Source organism: Hemicordylus capensis, chromosome 16, assembly GCF_027244095.1.
Source record: "Hemicordylus capensis ecotype Gifberg chromosome 16, rHemCap1.1.pri, whole genome shotgun sequence".
Classification (NCBI taxonomy): Eukaryota; Metazoa; Chordata; class Lepidosauria; order Squamata; family Cordylidae; genus Hemicordylus; species Hemicordylus capensis.
In genome coordinates this window covers 6,772,324-6,790,847 of record NC_069672.1, presented here as the reverse complement: position 1 = coordinate 6,790,847, position 18,524 = coordinate 6,772,324, and the positions used below count along the sequence as shown (strand labels likewise).

General features: G+C 47.0%; 1 protein-coding gene across 1 annotated transcript; it reads left to right on the top strand.

Moving 5' to 3' along the window:
- The first annotated feature begins 728 nt into the window (after positions 1-728).
- LOC128338628 (zinc finger protein 546-like) lies at positions 729-7,837 on the top strand. The gene is made up of 2 exons (XM_053281349.1): positions 729-779; positions 6,275-7,837. Exons 1-2 carry the CDS (start codon positions 729-731, stop codon positions 7,580-7,582), a joined length of 1,359 nt encoding a protein of 452 aa, XP_053137324.1. The 3' UTR covers positions 7,583-7,837.
- Positions 7,838-18,524: the final 10,687 nt, after the last annotated feature.

The following is an 18,524-nucleotide window of genomic DNA, read 5'->3' as shown; positions in this document are numbered from 1 at the left end:
AGAAATCCAGGGGGAAGGGGGGGTGATGGATGCATGCAGCTTCTCTCCTCAGAGCAGACTGCTGCATGCATCCATCAGCCCCCTAACCCCCTTGAATTTCCTCTCCTCCTCCAGGTTTGGAGGTCCCCAGGCTGCACCACCCTCAACTTGTGCCCACCCCACCCCACCCCACCCCTTCCCTTATCATCACAGCCTCCCACCGGCAGCCCGGCTTCCTGAAGTCCTCAGAGTGCTGCTTAAAGAGCTGGGTATTACCATGCCCAGCCTCTCGGCTTCCTGTGCAATGCATTGTGGGATACTGCCCCCCCCCCCCAGCCACCAGGGATTTGGATCGTGGGAATCACCTGAAAGTGTGGCATGAGGAGCAGCTGAGAGGAGGGAGAGGCAGCGAAGGCCGGGAGTGAAGGGTTTGGGAAGGAGAAGGAGCTTGCAGTGGGCTGCAGAAGCCTGCTGGGAGTAACGAGAAGGACTTTCCTTGATTTTCAGGGGCATCTTTGAGTCCGAAGCAGGGTGCAAGAGGCCGGCGCTGCATGAAGGGCTGCACGTGTTCTTACACACAGACACACACGGATCACGTGCCAGCCTGAAGGACTCCTTCCTGGCTGCTGAGTGCTTGGGAGAAAGAGCCAGGTAAGGGAGGAGGAGCAGCAGGAGCAGCCGCCTGGGCAAGGGGTGGAGGGGGGGGTCTCTCTCTCCCAGGCACCCAGCAGTCTTTTCTGCTGTCGGAAATGTCCCGGCAGGGCTGTGAGGAGTGCAGCCAGCAGCATCCGCCCGTGGAGGTGGGTGGGGAGAGAGAGAGGCCAGGAGGGTTCACAAGAAGAGCTCTTTGCCCCAACCCCAGATTGGCTGCCAAGCTCTCAGCAACCCGTGAGTGTTGAGCTGGGGAAGGGGAAGGTTTCTCTTTGCCATTCATGTTGAACTAAGAAATCTTTCCTTCCTTTCTACTCCTGTTTGCAAGGAGACAAAGGGGCCAGTTCAGATGATACTCCCCCCAAAAAAATTCAATTTTTATTGATTTTAACAATAATAATATTAACATTCATAACAAATAAACAAAAGTGGACTTCCCACTCACATCCCTTCGTGAATCATCAGCTATAAAATTTACCCTTGCTATAATAATAATTCAGAACATAAATTTAAACCCTTACAAACCCAATTAATCTACCCAACCTGCAATTATTATTAAATTTCAAACCCTGCTGTAAAATCCATAGTAGGAAAATAGTTCTTTAAATACAACAAAAATGGTTTCCAATCTTTTTAAAAACATGTAAGTTTTGATCTCTTATCAATGTTGTAAGTTTTGCCATCTCCACATATTCCAAAATTTTTATAAGCCAATCTTCTTTTGAAGGCAGTTCATTACTCTTCCATTTCTTTCCATATATTGTTCTGTCCGCCGTAGAAGCGTACATAAAAAATGTTAAATTAGTTTAGAAATTACACCTTGTGTTATTCCCAGCAGGAAGGATTCTGGCTTCTTAGGAAATGTCATTTTAAATATTTTCTTTAACTCATTATATATCATATCCCAATAGGCCTTAGCCTTCCCACAGGTCTACCACATATGAAAAAAAGTACCTTCAGAATGTCCACACTTCCAACATTTGCTTGAAACATTTTTATACATTACTGCCAATTTTTTTGTGTGTCAAATACCATCTATACATCATTTTATAGTAATTTTCTTTTAAAGCATAACATGCAGTAAATTTTAAATCAGTTTTCCATAATTTTCCCCAGGCTGCCATTTCTATATTACACCCCACATCTTGAGCCCACTTTACCATGGCCATTTTAACCACTTCATCTCTTGTCTCCTCCAAAAACAAAAGCTTATACATTTTAGAAACTAATTTTTCATCATTTTCACATAGTTCCTTCTCAAAGCTCGACATCTGATCTTCAAATCCAACTTTAAGATCCTTCTTATATATTTCATTTAACTGGTGATACTGAAACCAATCTCTGACCAAATTTTGTACTTCAGTTAAACTCTTTAACTGTGTTAACGTGTTAGAGCTTCGATCGGAGATACCCATAACAGAGTTTTAGGTTCCAACCATTTTTTATATTTTAGCCACACCCTCATTAGACTCCTTCTCACATAGTGGTTCAAAAAATCTTTATGTATTTTACTTTTTTCATACCACAATATGGTATTTCATACCATAATATGAATGCCATCCAAACCTTCTATCAAATCCTTCCAAATCAAGTATTTTAGGGTTTCTTAATGTTATCCATTCTTTTAACCACATCAAACAAACAGCATCAAAATACAACCTTAAGTCCGGTAAAGTAAGACCACCTCTTTCCTTTACATCTGTTAAATCCTTATAATTAATTCTTGGTCTTTTCCCTTGCCAAACAAACTTAGTTATATCCTTCTGCCATTGCTTAAAACAAGTTAAAGTGTTGATTATAGGGATAGTCTGAAAGAGAAATAACATTTAGGCAAGACATTCATTTTCACCACTGAGATTCTTCCCATTAAAGACAAATTTATATTAGACCATCTTTGTAAATCAATTTTCACTGTATTCCATATTTTAACATAATTATTTGTAAACAACAAAGAATAGTTGTTTGTTAGCCAGACCCCAAGTATTTGATTTTCTTCTCCACTTTCAGTTCACTTATTTCAGAGAATTTTTAGTCAGAACCTTGGTTTTGGCCTTGTTTATATAAAATCCAGCCAACTGGCCAAATTGTTGTATTTTTTCCAAGAGTCGTCCAATCTTGTCCATTTGATTTTCTAAAAAAAAACAACACAACATCATCCGCAAAGGCTCTCAATTTGTAGTCTTGTTTCCCAATTTTGGGGCCTTGTAGTTTATCATCTTCTCTAATACTTCTACAAAGCACTTCTAGGACCAATATAAAAAGCAATGGGGAAAGTGGACATCTTTGTCTGGTCCCTTTTTGTATTTTACAATTGTCTGATAATTTCCAATTTACAATAATCTTAGCATATTGCTCCGAATAGATGGTCTTAATTGCCCTAATAAAATTGTTGCCAACACCCATTACATCTAATAATCTCCACATAAATTGCCACGAAAAATTATCAAAAGCTTTCTCTGCATCCAAAAAAATCATCGCCATCTGTAGTTCAGATGATACTTTTAAAGGTGTGTTTATAGCCGTAAGTGTTTTGGTTTCTATTAAATACCCACTTCAGATGAACAGATGCAGATGAACAGACCAATGTGGGTTGAGTGTCTTCTTCCAATCACTTCTTTCCAGTCCTGCTGGACCTTCCTTTCCCAGATGCAGGCCCATCTCTCCTCTCTCTCTCTATGGTCCCCAGGCTTGCTTTGTTGTATCTCCTGCTTCAAACACAGCATCTTCCCATAGATAGAAGTCCATTAAACAATAGAGTCATGCACAGTGATCAGCTGTGGAGATGCGATTCTTTTCCAAGGCAGAACTGAGAACTTTGGCCCCTTTGTCTTCTATGGAGACTTTACCTGCCTGCTAGCTTGAAGTACACACATTAAATGGGCATATTTGGAGATCTCAGGGGGTACCCCTGGGGTGTGTGTGTGTGTGTGTGTGTGATATAGTCTTGCATTTTAAAAGCATTCCTCCACAATCCAACCTCTTTTCTCTCTCTGTGACTCTAGCATTTCTTTCCTCTGAGCTTCCATGCTCCATGCTTTTCCAAAGAAGAGTTTCCCTGCATTTTGGGGCGAGAGAATGCTATTTTGTGCGGTGTTAGGTTTTAAAAAAAATTGTTTTGGTAGTCTGCATGAGTTCTGGAACCCACCTGAAAAAAACAAAATCGATGTTTCAGTCTGTTGAGCGTTGGTCTGGGAGTTTATGTCAGAGATAATAGCGAGCTCCAGACTGGGGAAATACCCTTTGATAGGCAAGGATGGAGCCTCACAGTTTCCAAGCCCACAAACCCAGATTTCTGCTGGAGAATGAAAAGATAGATGCTGGAAAGTGGGGAAGAGGAGGCCAGGGGTGACCCCTATGCCTGAAGGGACCTGCCTGGTGGTCTGGCTTCCCCCACCCCATCATTGCATTTGAATGGAAGACCACATGTGTGAGCCCTGCCAAATATTCCCCTTCGGGATTGGGGCCCTAGCCAGTAGAGGAGACCTGCATGCTTGCATACAGAAGGCTCCGAGATCCCTGTCTGGCATCTCCAAGATCGGGCTGAGAGAGACTCCTGCCTGCAACCTTGGAGAAGCCGCTGCCAGTCTGTGAAGACAATCCTGAGCTAGATGGACTAATGGCCTGACTCAGTATAAGGCGGCTTCCTATGTGCCTAAGGAGCATAGGGTGGCATAAGGCTTTTTCTCCCCCCGCCCCCATTTACTTCTTACAACAGTCCTGTGCTGTAGGTTAGTAGGAGACAAAGTGATGGGCCCAAGGGCATCCACTGAGCTTTGTGTCTGAGTGGGAAAGGATTTGAACTCGGGTCTCTCTCATCCCTGTCAACCCGCTTCTCACTCTCCTTATTTGTCTATTAATTGATCTTATGTTTCTATACAAACGGCTTTAAGTACTTTTAGAGTTCTCTAACTCTAGGTATAAATAGCCAACACAATTTGAAGCCACCTGCATTACCTGAAAGCACCTTCAGCCCACCTCCCCAGTCATTAGAGCTGGAGTGTGGAATTCCCTCGATGCACCCAGAGAAGCACCGACAGGCTCATCTGGCTTTTTGCTCAGAATCACCCCCCCCCCCGATCAGTTCATTGGGGAAAACGCACACCCTTGCCCTGGAGGAAACATACACCCTTGTCCTGCTTGCTTTTCAGCTGTCATCTAGAAAAAAGACTAAGCTTGGAAGAATGTTGAATTAAACTCCCACCAAAACTTAGGAAATAAAGGGGGCTGCTTCCAGCATTAGTGTGCAAAGGGGGCTAATGATAATAATAACAATTAATAACAACCACCATCCCTCAGTGTTTTCTGGTGTGGGAGAGGGAGGCATGGAGAGAAGGAGCCATGATGCCTGGTCATACTAATGGACCCTGCGGCTTCCCAAGTTAAACGGAACTCATTCTCCATCACCAAGAGGAGCTTGGAAGTCGGTCCAGTAGCAATCCCTTGGACAGCTACAGATCAAGCTGATAACTGGTTCATGGACCTTTAAGAACTGTCTGTCCCATTTTTCTTGGGGCGAGGACAGACAGAAGCAGGCTATGTAGTGCTTTTCAAAGAAAAATCTCCTCAAGCAGTTCACACAGAAAAGGTAGAGCAGAAGCTTGCTAGATTCAGGTCCAAGGGGACATTTGAAAAAGCCCCCCCTGCTAACCGCTGCAGGCCAGGCCACTTGGAAATACAAGTTCTGACTGGCTTGGATCATGGTGGCTTTGAATAAGATCCATTTCACCCTCCTGCCTGCCTCGCCCCTTCAGCTCTCTTTTCAACAACCCCCTTTCCTCTTCTGAAGCCCAAACTGGCCATATTGGACTTCCTAGGCGGGTCTCCGCTTGCATATAGGAAGACCTGGATAGCTCTCTGGTGCCTGGTCCCCATCTGCTCCATGACCCTGACATCTCATAAGAGGTGCTGAGCGCCACTCAGGGTGAAGTCCAGGGTCACCTTCTCCCTATTTGGTTCCATGACCAGCTGTTCTAAGACACAGTCATTTAGTGTATCTAGGAATCGGGCCTCTTTGTCATGAGCCGAATGGGAATTTGCCCACCCAAAGGGAGGCTGATGAAAGGCACCCATTTTTACAACTCTTTGGGCAAGGCACAGTCTATCCCCACAGGCTATTGGCCAGAACCCCACAGTCCCATAGTCTGGGGTGCGGGGAACTTTTGGCTTAAACATTAGACTTCTGTATAAGAGAATTCAAAATACAAGCATAAACTGGTTAATAGCAATATTTTATCAGACATTGCTAAAGAAAAATGAATAGATTTACAGGTTTTGCTCAAGTTTCAGTAAGCTGTTAAGATCAGTATAATCTCTGAAGGAGAAGAGACACATACAGACTGGATCTGGGCCATAGGCTCGTGACAAGAGGGTCTCCTTCATGTTTCTTTTCTATCCCAGGCTCTAACTAGTTTTCTCTCTCGGGGTACTGCAGGTAAATGTTGGGAGAGGAAGGATAGAAATCCAGCAGAGGGAGCTGCTAAACGTTAAAATAGGAAACAAGAGAGTCTAAAACTGGAGAAAAATGGAATAACAGGAATGAATCACCTGTTTTTCAGCATGTAATCCAGCAAATATGGCAGCAAGCAGGAGAAAGAAGCCTGTGTGTAGGAAAAACTTCTCTTCTGAAACAAGCTTTCAACTTTAGAGGGAAAAGAATGCAAGTAAGAAACCACATAAATTCCTGGACTGTGGAAAGAGCTTCAACCGGAGAGCACATCTTACAGTACACCATAGAATCCACACTGGGGAGAAACCCCATCAATGCCTGGAGTGTGGAAAGATCTTCAGCACGAGTGCACATCTTAATAGACACCATAGAACCCACACTGGGGAGAAACCACATAAATGCCTGGAATGTGGAAAGAGCTTCAGCAGAAGTGGAGAACTTAATATACACCATAGAACCCACACTGGGGAGAAACCACATAAATGCCTGGAATGTGGAAAGAGCTTCAGCACAAGTAGAGACCTTAATATACACCATAGAACCCACACTGGGGAGAAAACACATAAATGCCTAGAGTGTGGAAAAAGCTTCAGCAGGAGTGAAAACCTTCATAGACACCATAGAACCCACACTGGGGAGAAACCGTATAAATGCCTGGAGTGTGGAAGGAGCTTCAGCACGAGTAGTCATCTTAATGCACACCATAGAACCCACACTGGGGAGAAACCACATAAATGCCTGGAGTGTGGAAAAAGCTTCAGCTCGAGTAGTCATCTTAATGCACACCATAGAACCCACACTGGGGAGAAACCACATAAATGCCTGGAGTGCGGAAAGAGCTTCAGCACGAGTGGACATCTTAATATACACCATAGAACCCACACTGGGGAGAAACCACATAAATGCCTGGAGTGTGGAATGAGCTTCAGCAGGAGTGGAAACCTTAATATACACCATAGAACCCACACTGGGGAGAAACTACATAAATGCCTGGAGTGTGGAAAGAGCTTCAGCATGAGTGGAAGCCTTCATCGACACCACAGAACCCACACTGGGGAGAAACCACATAAATGTCTGGAGTGTGGGAAGAACTTCAGCACGAGGGGACATCTTAATAGACACCATAGAACCCACACTGGGGAGAAACCACATAAATGCCTGGAGTGTGGAAGGAGCTTCAGCATGAGTAAAAATCTGTATAGACACCATAGAACCCACACTGGGGAGAAACCACATAAATGCCTGGAGTGTGGAAAGAACTTCAGCACGAGGGGACATCTTAATAGACACCATAGAACCCACACTGGGGAGAAACCACATAAATGCCTGGAGTGTGGAAAGAGCTTCAGCATGAGTAAAAATCTTTATAGACACCATAGAACCCACACTGGGGAGAAACCACATAAATGCCTGGAGTGTGGAAAGAGCTTCAGCATGAGTGGAAATCTTTATAGACACCATAGAACCCACACTGGAGAGAAACCACATAAATGCCTGGAGTGTTAAAAAGAACTTCAGGAGGAAGGCAAGCCTTACTGCACATGAGCAAACTCACAGGGCATAAAAACCATACCCATGAAACTGCAGAGAAAATGTGTAAAAATGTGCCTCACTGTGTGAAATATAAAACCTTGTCACATTTCCTTTCTCTTCTGACTTGCTTTTACCCTTGTTACCTTCTGAGGCATTTGGGACCCCTTGTTCATACTGGTGTGTTTGGTTCTGTGTTAAGAAACAGTCTGCATAATTCAGTCCAACTGATTCATGACTATTGGTGTTTCACAGCATTCACTTTCTTTTGCTTGCCTAGGAATACCTTTCTGTGTTGGTTCGTGTAGGCAGTACTGAGCTGGATGGACCCATAGTGTGACTGAGTTCAGGAGCTTCACATGTTCATCTGGCGCAGCCCTAACTCCGGGGTAGAGCCCTTGCTGTCCATGCCAGAGGTCGCAGGTTCAATCCCTGGCAGCATCCACAGATAGGGCTGGGACAGAGATTGTCTGAAACCTTGGAGGATCACTGCCAGTCAGTGTAGACCAGAGCTGAACAGCTTTGTCCCTCCTGCCGTTGTTGGCTACATCTCGCACCACCCCTGAATACTGATGACTGTTGCTGTGCATGCAGGGAGGTCTAAGCAAAAGGGTTCAAGCTGTGCTGCCCAAGGTCAGATAGTACTGAACTAGATGGAGGGTGGCTTAGTCTATACAGCTTCTTCCAGAGTTCCATGTAGCACGCGCGCACGCACACACACACACGGTGCTTAGGAGTTCATTAGGATAGAAATGGATAGTTCTAATAATCTCAGTTCCATTTCCAAATGAAAACTAAATCAGGGAGGAGAGCTGGTCTCATGGTAGCAAGCATGACTTGTCCCCTTCGCTATGCAGGGTCTGCCCTGGTTGCATTTGAATGGGAGACTAGAAGTGTGAGCACTGGAAGATATTCCCCTCCGGAGATGGAGCCGCTCTGGGAGGAGCATCTGAGGTTCCAAGTTCCCTCCCTGGCAGCATCTCCAAGATAGGACAAGATATTTTTTTTATAGGACAAGATTTTTTTACTGAACCAACAAACTACCAAAGCATACAGTACGTTGCCAAAGCACAATTATATACAAAGTGGTTGTTTGTACATGATATATCTACAAAGATTTACACACAAGAATTTGGAAACACACAAGTTATGAAGTATATGCAGGTAGTACTGTAACTCGGGGGTGGGGGATTACAAGGCACATCAGGTCATGGGGGGGGGTTACTTCCCATGTCCATTTCCACAATTTGTCCCATTGCTGTTTAGAAGAGATATTCTTGACTTTTTGCACATAACCATACAAACTTTTCCAGAAGATATTTACTGTCTCATCTGCGTGAACCTCTTGGTCGCGTCTTCCCTCCCTATTCCTACGCACAAGCATTGCATAAATGACATACAAGTTTACTAACCTGATTACGAGAAGGGGAACGTTCCAGTTCCCTAGTATGGGAGCACCCGTTCCGTCCCGTTTCCTTGAAGGTTTCTTTCTGGGACCTCGAAAGGAGGTTCTATCGCTCAAACCCGAGGTTAGTTCTTCCCAAGTCTGTTTTTCCAAATCAGGCCACTCTAACAGCTTGCTTACTCCCTGCCACACTCTTTTGGCTACCACACACTCTTTTAAGAAATGTGAGTGGGCTGAGAGGGATTCCTGCCTGCAACCTTGGAGAAGCCTCTGCCAGTCTGTGAAGATAATACTGAGCTAGATAGAGTATATGGCAGTTTCCTATGTTCCTATGGCCTTTCCCTGTCCCATTCCTCTTCTACTCTCTTGCCCCTTGCCTTTCTGATAGACACGATAGAGAGGAGCCTCTTAAATCCTTGCCATGCTACCTAGAATCTCTTTTGTGGTAGACCCTCTTTTCTGGCCTCTCTGCATAATGACATTGTATCTGCATTTTAAATCCTGCAAAAAGCCATCATGAAAAGGGCTTTAAAAAAACACACACTACTTGTTTCTGTCTCTTGTTCATTCTCCTCCACCTTCCCATCACTCTGTGTCTTTGGCAGATCCTGGCATGAAACTGCCCATGTGTCCTCATCCCTCTCTTCTTTCTGGGGGAGCAGAAGAAGCTTCAGGAGGACGGGATCAGGTAGGGGAGGCGTGGTTGGGGAAGAGGATTCAAGATGGACAGAGCAGCTCTATTCCTGGGTCATCTCTCTGGGCCTGGAAGAAGCTCACTTTCCTTGGGCATGTGCCCAAGCTGTGGCTAGTAGGCCTTGAAGCAGTCAGTCTAGGAAGCGCTGAGTCTGCCTGCTAGGCAAGACGGCCCCTTTGAAAGGGTTAGCTCTCCAATCCTCAGCAGGGGGGGAGTATCTGTGCCTCTGAATCTCGAGAGAGTGTCTTTCCCAGAGGCTTTGGCTGGGGTTTCCCCCACAGTGTGCTTCTGGTGAGAATCAGAGACCCTTTGAGACAGGGCACCATTTCCCTCCATCACCCTTTTTGCTGCGTAAACCATTTTTTAACTTTTTTTTTTTTAAGCAGTACTGTCTATAAAATATAACGAGCCTGCAGGGGAACATCCCCCACCCCCTTTCCTAAATGGCCCATTTAGATTGTGCTTCCAATGGAAAGACACATGCTGTAACCTGCAAGGTATCCAATCCTTCCTTCCTTTTTCGTGGCTAGGTGATCTTTGAGGAAGTGGCTGTGCATTTCACGGAGGAGGAGTGGGCGCTGCTGGATCCAGCCCAAAGAACCCTGCACAGAGAGGTCATGGATGAGAATGCTCCGAATCTGGCCTCTCTGGGTAAGAATCCCATCCTCCCCCACACACACTCCTTCTTTCCAGCAAGATGAGAGTCAAAGTTAGAGAGAGAGATTGGCCTGGTTTGCTCAGTTGGCAAGAATGTTGTAGAAATATTGCCCAGGTCTTGAGCTTGATGTGCTTATGGGCTACAGACCTAGAACCTGGAAGATCTGGGCTCAGTTACCGCCTCAGATAGTGATGAAGCTGATTGGTGGCATTGAGCCGAGCATCTCTGACCTCCTTCATTAGATTGTTGTAGGGGTAAAAGGTGAAGATGGGTGGGGTATTAATGCATGGAGCCCAACTCACCCCTGAGGAGGCTCTCTCTGACTGACCCTGAAGAGATGAGGTAGCCTCAAATGGGAACAGGGTCTAGGTCCATCTCACTGGGCACAGTCTACACACCAGGGCTGCAGAATTTCGGTCCTCCCGGCTGAATGAGGCTGCTGCTCGTATCCTGCCCCAACCACATTGGCCACTAGCCAGGGCTTATGGAAGTGAGCTTTCCTCCACAACCCCAAGATCTCGCCAGCCCCAAGTGTGAAACTTTGCAATGAGTTCTGTGAACACTTTTTCTTGAGGACGAGGATCTGGACAGGCATTGGTATTGAGGGGTGCTTTTTAAGTGGCTGAATTGCAACTCCCATTTTTTTTTTTAGAATGTGAGCCCTTTGGGGACAGGAAGCCATCTTATTTGTTTGTTATTTCTCTTTGTAAACCACCCTGAGCCATTATTGGAAGGGCGGTATAGAAATTGAATTATTATTATTATTATTATCAGCCCCAGTTCCAGTGTATTGTGGCTGGGGGTGATGGGAGCAGTGTTCCCTTTAAATTTTATCATCAGTGAGTGGAAACATTTTGGTTCTGAGTGGCAGTTTCAATCTCACACACAGAAATGTATGTTAACACTGCATCAAACATTGTCTGGCACGCAAAAATATTTTACACCCCCCTGCTCCCTTTTTCTTCTTCAACTTATTAATCAACACGGAAAGTAGTTATTCATACTAAGTACCATAAATATGCTCCATAAATATGGAAGGGGAAAGAAGTTTATTTTACAATTATACTTTTTTTTAAACAAAGTATAATAAAAACAAGGTAATACTTCAACAAATAGTTACTGGAAGTGATAGTACTTCAATATTCAAATTAGTATGGTAGACATAGTATTATCACACTGCTGCAGATGGTAGAATAGTATTATCATACTATTTTGTTTTATTTGATGGCCATTAGTCACTTTGAGACTATTTTAAGCAAGACAGAAAATAAATCTTGATACTAAATGAATAAATCAGTCTGAGGATCTCTGCACATTCTCAGTCTTCAGTATATCAATACATTCAACTCTTGTCATGCTTACTACAGCAAGTTTGCTTTTCTCCTGTGTTTTCCCCCTAGTAGAGAACACCAAAAGAAAGTGTTTAGTAAAGGTTACTGTTTTAGTGCTGTGTTTTAATTGTAAACCGCCCTGAGCCATTTTGGAAGGGCGATATACAAATCAAATAAATAAATAAAAATAAAATGATAAAGAGATGGCAGAATGGTCTGTTCCATTTGGGGGACGGGGATAAAACTTATGCTTTGCAGGCAGAAAGTCCCCGATTCAATCCCTGGTAGCATCTCCAGGTAGGACTGAGAAAGAACTGTCTGAAACAGTGGAGAGCTGCTGCCAGTCAGTGTAGACAATACTGACCTAGATAGAACAATAGCCTGTCTCAGGACAAGGCAACTTCATTTGAACGGCATGCAAGAGATTCTACTTTTAAAGGCCACTAGTAAAAACAAACCCCAAACTCTTTGCAAGTAGAAATCTTGCACATCAGCAAGAAGAGGTGCCACCTTTTGTTTGCTGTGCTGCAAGGAGTTTTTACCCTTAAACGTTAAAAATGGGAACGTTAAAAATATTACCTTCCCCCTGCATTCTGAAGCCGTGAAGTCCATGCCATCACAGGCAGATGTGCCAGGTGCCATTTCCCTCTGAGTCGTGAAACAGTAGTGGGGAAAGCTTTACCTGTTGAGTCTCTGCATGCTACGCAGCTGTTGAGGAGAGCAATGAAAGCCCTGCCAGGAAAAGGAATGGCATCTCTAGGGAAGGATCAACCCTCTGCTCTAACTCTGGATGGAAAAAGAGCGAGGAAAGAGGGGAGCAGGCGCCAGGCAAGAGGCTGCTGCTTTGGGGCATAGGAGGGGCACCCACAATCCTGACAGAAATCCAAGAAGCAGAAATCTGCAGCAGGTGCATTTCAGCTGCTGCTGCTCCTCCTGCTCTGCCCTTTCCCAAGAAGCACAAACACACACACCCCACTCAACCCCCATGAATGCCACCCCACTGCATCAGCAGAGGAGACTGGAGACAATGCCTCACACGACGGGGAAGGACTACTCCAAGCCCAAGTGCACCTCTTCCTCTGCCTGCCACTCAAGCTCTTGAGTCAGAGGGAATGGAGGGAGACGAGTCGGAGGTCAGAGGGGGAGGCATCACTCCAGCTTGGACTGGAGAAAGCAAGCGGAGGGAGTCAACTCCCTCCTTAAGAAGAGCCCAAGTTGCACTGGCAGCAGAGAGAGAGAGGATGGTGGAGCCTGTTAAAGAATATCAAGAGAAACAGAAATGTTGGAAAAAGTGGGCCCACAAGGGGAAGATCGGAAATTCAAGCAGGACTCATCTTTGCAGGAGTTTGTAATCAAATTAAAGCTGTTAAAGCATATCAAGAGAAACAGAAAGTTTGGAAAAAGTGGGGCCCCCAACAGGAAGATTGGGAATTTAAGGGGGACTCATGTTTGCAGGAGTTTGTAATAAAACTTACATCAGACAGTAGCTTTAAGGGTTCTGCATTTATAGCCCATAATTGGGGAAGCTATGACAGAACTCTCATCAGTTTTATAGCCCATAATTCAAGAAGCTATGATGGATTTCTCATCTTGTGAGAGCTCATCAAAGAAGGTCTGGATGTAGATCTGCTCACTCATTTACAGTACCCCAAGCTATCTGTAAAATATGTGTTTTATGACAAAGAATGGAGGCAGGAGGATAGGATCCATGTGACATTCTATATTTATGCCATGGCTTTTCAAGGATGGAGCTCGTTAATGCATATCAAGAGAAACAGAAATGTTGGACAAACTGGGCCCTAGGGATGTGCGGTTCGGTTCGGATCCAAAGGATCGGGCCCGATTCGGATCCGAACCAGCTCGAAAAATCCGAACCGGTTCGGATGTGCCAGAGTCTTCAATTGAGTGTTTTCAGTGTCTCTTGAAAGTTAGAAGTGTGTCCTCCATTTTGTGGCTCATTCCTGAAACTTTTGCTCCTGGCATCCATTTTGTGAGGCTATTTTCAGGCATTGCATTGGCTGTGCTATTGATCCTTGATTGGCCAGAATGAGTCCTTTGCTCTGGTAGGCTGCTTGGCTGTTGTACTGTTGAGAGCTGGCACCCTGTTGGCTGTGGGGGGAGTGCAAAGGTGGGGGCTCCCAAAGGAGGGAATTTCAAACCTATATAAACCCAAGCCTCTTGTCTAGAAACTTCTCTTGGCTGCAGTTGTGGGATCATCTCTGAGACCTTGCTTGCTCTTTTGCTGCTGGTGTCTGCTGTGAGTCCCTGACTGTGTCTTGTCTCTCTCTCTCTGTGTTGTTGTGTGCTACCTTCTAATCTTTTGTCCACCTGCCCTCTCTGTGACTCTCTGTGTGTCTCTGTCTGTCTCTTCTCTTTACATACTTTACTTTTTTCTTAAGTTTCCCCAAATTTCCCTGTTTCTTTGTCTGTCCTGCTTTCCTCCCCCCCCTCCCCCTTTCTCTTCTCATCCCTTGGGCCTACCCTCCCCCACTCCCACCCACTGCATTCATTGCTTTAAAAGTTCTATTTATTATTGCTCTTTGTGCCTTGCCTTGTTTTTGTTCAACTTTTTGATTTTCATTGCATTCCATTGGTTTCATTTATATATTGCTTGCTGCAGTGCTTTGGTTGATTGCTTTTTGTTAACTGGTACTTGCATTTTGTTTGTTTCTGCTGCCCTGCCTGAGTTTGTCCCCCCACCAAGAGGATTCTGTTGTTATTATAGCCAATATTTGTTGTTGTCCCATATAATCAATTTTGGTTCTCTTTTGGTGGTTGGTTGTGTGCTCCTCCTCCCCCCCGAGAATTGCCCAGTGATTGCTTTTGCTTGATATTGGTTTTCATTCTGTGTGTTCAACCTTTGCATTTGTTGTTGATTGTTCAGATTATTGCTCCTTGTTCTGTGTGCCCCCCCTGCTCCTAACTTGCCCCTCCCATCCAGAAGCCCAAACTAAATCCACCCCACCCCACCCAGCCTTCTCACCTCGCTGCTGCCCGCCCGAGTTCAGCTTTTTTTGTGCAGACTTGCTTTGCAGCCCTTATTAATATTATTGCAGCAATTGTTTAATTGTCTCTGTTTGCTTTAGTGGGCCTCTGTGTTTGGTTGGTACCCCCTCCCCCCACCTGAGTTTTTCTCTTCTGCTGGTGGTTTTATCATATTATTCATTGGTTTCTTTAGAAAGAATATTGGGTTTAAAACTTTTTGGCTTGTGTTCTTGATATATTGCTTTATTTGCTCCCCTCCTCCTTCCTGCCTGCTCCCCCCCTCCTCCCTCCTCCCAGACTCCACACACACCCAGCCCAGCTCCTCCCCCCCTTCCAGCCTTCTCACCTCGCTGCTGCCCGCCCGAGTTCAGCTTTTTTTGTGCAGACTTGCTTGCAGCCCTTATTAATATTATTGCAGCAATTTTTTAATTGTCTCTGTTTGCTTTAGTGGGCCTCTGTGTTTGGTTGCTTCCCCCTCCCCACCCACCCCCGCCCGAGTTGTTCTCTTCTGCTGGTGGTTTTATCATATTATTCATTGGTTTCTTTAGAAAGAATATTGGGTTTTAAACTTTTTGGCTTGTGTTCTTGATATATTGCTTTATTTGCTCCCCTCCTCCCAGACCCCACACACACCCAGCCCAGCTCCTCCCCCCTTCCAACCTTCTCACCTTGCTGCTGCAAGGTGAGAAGTTGTTCTACTCACCCGAGTTGTTCTACTTTCTCCTTTGTTGTTTGTTGCCCCCTCCCCAACACCCCCTTGCCACACACTAGCCCCCCAAACAACACACCCTCTGCTCCCACCGCCTCTTCTTCTTCTTGCCCCTGACTCCTGCTACATACCCCCAGACCCCTTGCCACACACTAGCCCCCCAAACAACACACCCTCTGGTCCCACCTCTTGGGACCACTGCTGCTGCTGTCCTCCCCCCACACCTGAATCCCCCCTCCCTGCTGTGCTCCTGCTCTCTTTTCTCTCTCTCTCTCTTTTCTCACTCTCTTCTCTCTCTCTGCTCCCCTTCACTTCTTCCACTTCTTCCCACGGCTGCAGCCAGCCACACAGTAGTAGCCTACCTCTGACCTCACCTGGAGGCTGCCATTGGTTTTTTTTCCTTTTGAAAGTTTTTTTTAATTTGTCTCTGCTTGGGGGTGAGTTGAGTGACACAAATAGTGTTGTCTCTCCTCACTTCTGCCCCTTGACCACCTACCTACCCCAGTTGCCTGTGCCTCGTGCGGCCGCCATGTCTGTGTCCCAGCCCGGGGTGGCTGGCTGGCGGCGGCGCATCCGTGACCAGAAGTGAGCGGCAGGAGAAGGACTGGAAGAAGAGGGGTTAGTGTGTGTGTGCAATTGTGCACCTTTTGTTGCCCCCTTTCTCTCCCTAGTTGGTTTTAAATAGGGACACCCCTATTTTGAAATGCATTTGGGTTGTGTGTGGGGAGGGACCATTGGAGATGTACTGTTGTGACTTGTGTCTTGCTTGATGAAGAAATTGCTGCTGTGTGTTGTCGCATTGCATGCAGGTGAGGTGGTTTTTTAACAGGTTACCCAACACACCACCACACCGTCCCCAGCCAGGTCATTATGTTTGGAAGATAGATGATGATGTTCCTTCCATGCTGCCAAGTGTTTGATGCCCTGCTTGCTCTTGCCTTGGGCAGCAGACAGAGTGCGTGGGTGGGTTGGGTTCTCTCTCTGTGTGAAAGTGCAATTGGGTTTTGGGAAGTGCAATTTGGGTTCTGTGTCAGTGAAAGTTCCTCCCAGATAGGCTGGCTCTGTTCATCAATCATCATCAGTTCACCAAAGAAGGGTTTCCTTCCTGGGGTCATTCTAGTAATCTTTGAAAGATATACGATGATGATGTTCCATGCTGCCAAGTGTTTGATGCCCTGCTTGCTTGTTGCCATGGCATTGGGCAGGCAGAATCATACTGGTGGGTGGGTTCTGTGAAAGTGCGACTGGGTTCTGGTTTTGGTCGTGTGAAATTTAAAGTCACTAAATAGGCTGCATTGAGGTTGATGATGCTCCCCCCACAGCCACACTTGAAAACCAACCCACCAAACCATACCACACTGTGTTTCAATTCACTAAATAAGGGTTTCCTCCTTTGATCTGCAGGTTCCCAAGCTTTGACTGCGTCCCTCCCCCCCCCGGTAGGTGCTGTGCCCTCCCCCCATCCATTCTCCCCAAAAATAATAAAAAGACCTGCCACCCACACCACAACTACTCCACCCAACTGCCCATGCCACCCACACCAGGGGTCCACCCTTTAATCCCCAATTTTTAAAAAAACCTCCCAGGCCCATCTCCCCCCAATTGGCTTGACACCCAAATTTTAAAAGGTCACCCTCCCCCTCACATCAATTGGCTTCCCTCCCATATCAAAAAGTCTTCCTTTCCCCCCTAATTGGTTTACTTTTTCAAAACAGACTTCCCCCCCGCCGGCTCCCAATCGATTGGTTTTTTTTTTTTTGCCCCTTCCAATCCCCTCCAAATTATTTTTTTGCCCCTTTCTGGCCTTACTCTTAAAGTCTCCCTCCCTCCTCCTAGATAACAACTAGGATGCCTGGCAAAGGCGATCACCGTGTTCCGGCTAGGCCTTCCGCTAGCTTGCCAGGCCGAGGACGTGGGAGAGGCCAGGTGCGGGGTGCGCCTGCGGCACGAAGAGGGAGAGGACGCGGAGAGCTGAGGACACCCCGCTCCTCCCCATTGGGCAAATCTTCGCCCCGGCTCCGAGTTTGGTCCGCAGAATTAATGTCCCCACGCCGCCTGCTGCCGGCAATCGTAGCAGAGGCATTAGGGCTGTGGCGGGTCCCTCCTCGGCGGCACCAGGTGCTGCCCGGGTACCGCCATTTGTTGTGGTGGAGGAGACTGAGGATGTGGAAGAGCAGGTAGAGGGCGGTGAGGACCGTGCAGCCAGGTTCTCCCTCCCTCTGGGGTCCCTTCCCCCAGCCCTTTCGCCACTCAGTGGGCCCCCCCCCTTGTGAAGCCCAACACTCTGGTGAGGAGCGGTCTGGTGAGGTGGTGGAGGAGAGGCCTGCCTCTCCTCTGCCAGTGCAGCCGGGCCCTTCCTCTGGGGTGGAGGGCGGAAGGGGCGGGTTGGGTGGCAGCAGTGGGCAGGCAGCGGCGGCAGCCGCCCCTAGGACTGCAGCCACCCTGCGAGAAACGGCCTAGGATGGCGCCCAGGGCGCAGGAGGCCAAGGGCAGTGGTGTGTGGGTGCATTTTGAGGTCCCTCAAGATGCCCCATTCCAGGCCCGCTGTGTCCACTGCAGGATGCAGGTCAGCCGTGGAACGAACCCTGCGCACCTGGGTACGACGCCCATGTGGAGACACATAGAGCGTCACCACCCAGGTCTCAGGGGACAGGCTGGCAGCGCTAGTGTGCCTTGTGCATCGGCCACTAGGGTGGACAGCGGCAGTGTGCCAGCCAAAAGGCAGGCTACACTGCCAGTCCAGCGGTGGACGCAGTTGTTGGGCAGCCAGCGTACTGTTCGTGTGGACCATCATCACCTCACCCGCCTCATAGGGGAGATGATTTCCACCAATGACCAGCCGTTTCAGGTGGTCGAGAACTCCGGCTTCCGCCGGATACTCCAGTACCTGGTGCCCGAATATGTCATCCCCTCAAGGACCACGTTCAGCAGGAACGTGGTCCCCTCCCTGTTCCACAAGTGCAGGGAGCTCGTGTCGGCCGGGCTGCATGTGGCTCTGGCGGGCACCAGCGTGCATTTCACGACTGACCTCTGGACCAGTGTCAGTGGGATGCACGCTGCTTTCCTGGCCCTCACTGCCCACTGGTGGGGACCGGAGAGTGAGGGGACCTCCTCGGGCGATGCTTCCGGGTCTGGC